The sequence below is a fragment of the Cariama cristata genome, unplaced genomic scaffold (assembly GCF_000690535.1).
Source record: "Cariama cristata isolate BGI_N322 unplaced genomic scaffold, ASM69053v1 scaffold16654, whole genome shotgun sequence".
NCBI classification, from domain to species: domain Eukaryota; kingdom Metazoa; phylum Chordata; class Aves; order Cariamiformes; family Cariamidae; genus Cariama; species Cariama cristata.
This window is the reverse complement of record NW_009611387.1, coordinates 987-6,563: the sequence shown is the minus strand read 5'-3', so window position 1 is coordinate 6,563 and position 5,577 is coordinate 987. Positions and strand designations below refer to the sequence as shown.

Sequence of the window (5,577 nt, the reverse complement as noted above, 5' to 3'; positions counted from 1 at the left end):
GCCCCGAGTGTGCCGTGTGCACGTGCGTCGCGTGCCTGCGTGTCCTTCGCAAGCGTGTTGCGTGTGCGCGTTGCGTGTTTGTGCTCGTTTCCCCATGCAGAACCACTTTCTCCTTAGGGAAAAAAATTCCTATTTAGGGAAAAAAAATTACCCAATTTGTGGGGTTTTCGGTGATTTCTTTTTTCCTATAAAATTTGAATTTTTCCCCCAAATTAATCACTTGGGCTCTTGGCAGAATCCTGACCTCACGTTCCTGTAGGAAAATGCCCATAAATGGGAAAAAAAATCTGAGATTTTCAGAAATAAAATGAGCGCTGAGCATTTTGAAATCTTTTTTTGGTATTTTTTGCAAAAAAAGGTGAGAAAATCATAAAAGGGTGACATCACACAGTGCTGGAAATCACTAACTCATGCGCACAGTCCAAAAAAACCATGCCTGCTGGCAAAAAAAAAATAATTTAGGCGCATAATGTGCAAAAAAATCAGAATTTGTGCTCGTAGAGGGCAACAATTGATAAATTTGTGCACGCAGAGAGCAAAAATCATAAATTTGTGCACATAGCACAAAGAAATCAGGAATTCTTATGCACGGACGGTGAAAAATCATAAATTTATGCAAATGGAACAAAATATCGTAAACGTTTTCACGCAAAATGCAACAAATTCCACTTCGTGCACACGGACAAAAAAAAGAAATAATAAATTTGTGCGGACACACGGCAAAAAATTGTCAATTCTTGCACGCAGAGGGCAAAAACCCATCAGTTTGTGCACACGGAGGGCAAAAAATCATAAATTTGTGCACAAAGAAGGCAAAAAATCATAAATTTATGCACAAATAAGGCAAAAAATTGGAAATTTCTTTTTCTTTTTTTCAGGAATTCGTACAGATAGAGTAAAAAAAATCATAAATTCACACACAGCAATGGGGAAAAAAAATCATAAATACAGGCATAGTGAAAAAATTAATGAATTCATCGACAGAGGGGAAAAAAATTATAAATCTCTGCACACAGACATGAAAAAATCATAAATTCCTGTGGAGAGGCTTAAAAAAATCCTAAATTTGTGCCCATAAAGTGCCAAAAAATCCCAAATTCCTGAAGACGCAGGCAAAAAAAATCAGAAATTTATGCCCACAGAGGGCAAAAAGTCACAAATCCACGCGTGGCGTATGGGGAAAAAAAAATAATCTTAAAGTTATGGATGCGGAGGGCAATAAATTAAAAATTCGTGTATACGGACAGCAAAACCCCCGTATATTTGTATACGCAGAGGGCAAAAAATTGTAAATGCACACACGCAGAGCGCAAAAACCCATAATTTAATGCACGAAGCGGCAAAAAAACGCGAGGACTTTGTGCACATTTAGTCCAAACCCCCCTAAAAGCAGACGGACGCACGTGAGAAATGAAGACCTGGGAGCCGCGATGTCTCAGCTGCAATTTTATTGCTCTTGTAGAGGTTGATGCATCCTGCTGGGTGACCTCGTCCTACGCCTGTGACGGGGACGACGACGGGGACAATGGGGACGGTCCCTCTGCCCCGGACTTGATTTATCTACAAGAAGAAACCAAGAAACTCAACGAGGAGTTGAATTTCAAACGGTTTTCTGAGCAATTCTCAATTTTTATTTATTTTTTTCCAGGTTTCCACCCCAAAAACTCAACTTACAACCAGCAGTTGTTGCTATCGACGACCTTGGGCGCCTCGGTGGGGACCCCTGTCACCTTAAAGTTATCCACCTGGAAGACCCAACGCCCCGGGACGTTGACGTTGGAGGTCATGGTGATGTTGATGATGGCTTCGGTCTGGGAACCGGGGATGTTGTAGAAGTTGGTTTCATCTCCGCTGTTGAAACCGGCCTGGAGAAGGAACCAAAATGGAGGATTTGGAGGGTTTAACCCCACCCAAGGGATTAATGACGTGGGACAACCTCCTGCTGGTGGTGGTGGTGGTGTCCTCCCAAAACGTTATGGGCCAACCTTCTACCTTTGGTGGACCTGATGTCATCCCCAAAAAACATTACAGGCCAACCTCCTACCTTTGGCGAACCTGGCATTGTCCTCCCCAAAATATTATGGGTCAATTTCTGATTTTTGTCATCGTTGTCCCCAGAAGATGCTGTGGGACAACCTTCTACCGTGAGCAGATGTTGTGTTTTCCTCCAAAAAAAATGTTGTGGGTCAACCTCCAACCTTCGTCACTGTTGTCCCCAGAAGATGGTGTGGGACAACCTCCTACCGTGAGTGATCCTGGTGTTTTCCCCCCAAAACCATGGTGGGCCACCATCCTACCATTGGCATTCTTGTCCCCCCAAAATGGTAGAGGCCAACTTCCAGTCTCGGATGAACTGAAGTCCTACCTTCGGCGTTGTTTTCCCCCAAAACGTTGTAGGCCAAAGTCCTACCTTCAGCAAACCTGATGTTGTCCCCCCAAAAAAAAACCCCATTCCTGGTCAACCTCCTCCCGAATTCCTCAACTCCCATCATCCCGTTTCCCTCTGCTTTTCCTTCAGCCCCACGTACATGGGCTGGGGTGCCTCCGAGACCTGTTTCGGCGTCGCCGCCGCTTGCCTCCCCCGTAGTCCATTGGATATCCCAATAGTTGAGGATGATGAAGGACGTCTTGGTGTCGGTGGTCAGGGTAGCTTGGAAGGTGTTGCCCTACGAAAAGGAAAAGGGACGATGACATCATCAGTGACGGGATGAGCGGGTACGGATGGAATTTAGCCCCGAGCGCCGCACGCAGGTCTAGATTCCTTGTCCAGAGCTGTGCGGTGAAGTTACCTTGGTGAGGTTATGGCCCACCGACGCTGGGTTTTTGATGTCTACCTCCAAACGAGAACTTTTGGTGTTCTACCACAGCCTCTTTCTCAGAACCAGGTGGGCAGAGGAAGTGTGTGGTGGAAAAGTTGGCTTTCCGCACAGGAAAAAAACCCAAAAACCCACCGTAAATTAATTGGGAAGTAAAGTTTTGGGTGTGACCCCTGCGTGTCGGCACCTAGGGACAGTTGAGGAGCTCCCATGGGGTTTTGTGTGCCCACCCACGGCTGGTACGGAGGACAGAGGAACCGGAGGAGATGCGCTCACCTCAGGATGTCGCGAAGGCAAATGTCTGGGTGGCAAAGACCAACGGACGGGTCACGAAAGCCAACGAATGGGTCGCGAAGGCCAAGGAAGAGGTCACGAAGGCCCCTCAAATAGATTGTAAGGCCACCAAATGGGTCGTGAGACCCAACAAAAAAAGGTCGCGAAGGCCAGCGAGTGGGTCGCGAAGGCCAGCGAGTGGGTCGCGAAGGCCAACGAATGGAATGGAAGGCCAACAAAAGGGTTGCAGGTCCAAGACGTGGGTCGTAAGGCCGACACGTGGGTCACAAGGCCGACATGTGGGTCGTGAGGCCGACGCGTGGGTCACAAGGCCGACACGTGGGTTGTGAGAACGAATGATCGGGTTGCGAAGGCCGACAAATTGAAGCCCTGCAGCAGAGCCGGGGTTTTGACTCGTGTCAATCATCGGTCATCAAATTGATGACGGCTTTGAGGCCGTGGTTTGCTTTGCTCTCCGAAACACGTTTGCCTGCGGCCCACATCCTTGTCTCTGCACCGCGTAGGGGGGGGAGAAATTCATTTTGACGTGTGTGACCGTATCTGGTCTTCAAGTCACGACTGTGGACCTTACCTTATTGGTGACAGAGCCATAGTAGGCCACGTGGTCCCAGGTGGCCACAAAAGCCCACGTGGCGGCGTACGGGATGTCGGGGAAGTATTGGTTGATGTTCTCGGTGATGCGCGCCAGCAGCGTCGGGTCGGTGGTCTCGCGGTAGAAGACATCCCCTCCCAGCACGTTGTTGACGTCCGCCCAGTACGGAGCCACGAAGGGGCGTCCGTCCGCCAGGGGGAAGGGGTCGGGGGTGTATTGGCTGACCCGGCTGTCGAAGGAAATCACGCCGTTGTTGTTCACCTGCAAAAAACAAAAGAACCAAAAAACCACGTCAACCCCGCTGTGATGGCAACCGACGTTGGAACCCTGTCACCGAGATCAACACCTTGACGTGGTTGTGGTCCCCTGGAGGTGGCCACGGGATCCAGATGTGGTCTTACCGCTGCTTTCTGCATCTCCATGACCATATTTAGGTCATTCTTACATCTCCAGCTCTACCAAAAAGAGGTGGGGGGGTGGGATAGACCACCCTAAACGTGGCCACGGACCTCCCGACCGCAGCTCCAGAAGGATTTAGATCTCCTCCCAAGACCCACCAACCCTACGCGGATGCTTTAATGCACCAGAAAAAGAAAACCAAACCCAAACTCATTAAAGCAACGAGGTCGATCGCGTGGACGGGGGAAATTTTTGTTGAGGGGGCCACAAGTGACAAAATGGAGTGGAAAAGGGAGCGACAACCGGAAAAAAAGGGGGAGAAATGGGAAAATGGAGAGCGCCGTGCAAGGAAGACGTGGAATTTTGGGTCACGTACGTAAAGGATTTGGTACTCTTTGCCGTAGAAGGTGAAGGGCACGGCGAGGGAGATCTTCTTCGACGTCCCATCGTCAAGTTTGGGGTTCTTGTGGTCACGTTGCTCCGGACCGTAGGGGTAGAGCAGGGATGCTGCAGGAAAGGAGAGGCTGAGATATCGGGGCGGGGAGGGGGGGGATACCCCCCCAAAACCCCTCTCGACCTCATGCATTTTGGGGTGAAACCTGTTGGGTTTGCAATTCCTGCTTTAAAATGAAATCTCTTTGCTCCAGGTTACCGGGAAAAAAATGAGGTTGACTTCTCTTGGATGTCCAACGGATGGGGTGAAACCGCGGCTGAAAGGAATTGTCCCGTGGGTATCGCACGGGGTACGCGCAGATTTGAGGGCAAACGGAGCAAAAATAAAACGTCCCCTTTCCGTACATCCGCAACGTAGCCGGGAGGAAGCTCTGCTCCCTTCCCGCTTCCCAAACTCAAGCGGAAACAGCCCCGTTTTGGGTGGAAAGACCGTCTTTTTCACGCAAGACCCCGCAATCCCGATACTCACCTTTTTCTTGCGCCAGCTGGACGTTCATCACGGCTCCTGGAAAAGAGACGAGGGGGAAATATTACGGAAAATCATCTTCTGAAGAAAACTTTTTTCTTTTTTTTTTAACCTACCTAATATCAGGAGCAGAAAAACGAAGGAGGGCTTCATCCCAGCTCCTGCAAAATGGTAAAAATTCTGTAAAAATTAAAAAAAAAACCAACAAAGCAACCCAACGATGCTCTGGAAATGAAAAATTTCTCGTGAAAATAAGCCCGTCCTCTTTTACACGGCGTTTTTGCCCCGCGGTGTGGTCGGGGTGAATTATTTTGACCTTTTTTTTTTTTTTTTTTTAAAGAATTGCGTGACTAAGGAAGTTTTTTATTTTTATCGCTGCCCGAGAGTTGAGAAAAATCAGAGTTCCCGCGTGGATTTTAACCCTTAACTCAGGTTTGGTTTTTTTTTTACCGGGGACTGAATGAACCCAGGGGTTTTGTCCTACGGGAATCACCCCGCGGAGCGAAGCTAGGCAGAAATTGGAGGAGTTTTGGTGAAAAAAAAAAATAAAAATACAA

The 5,577-nt window shown here is 48.5% G+C and overlaps 1 protein-coding gene across 1 annotated transcript; it reads right to left on the bottom strand.

Moving 5' to 3' along the window:
- Positions 1 to 1,674: 1,674 nt before the first annotated feature.
- Positions 1,675 to 5,059, bottom strand: LOC104160174 (alpha-tectorin-like; the record flags this gene model as incomplete). Its single annotated transcript, XM_009698244.1, has 5 exons — positions 1,675 to 1,865; positions 2,529 to 2,666; positions 3,682 to 3,963; positions 4,478 to 4,608; positions 5,024 to 5,059. Coding segments are annotated over 5 exons (778 nt in total), but the record flags the coding sequence as incomplete, so codon positions are not given.
- Positions 5,060 to 5,577: the final 518 nt, after the last annotated feature.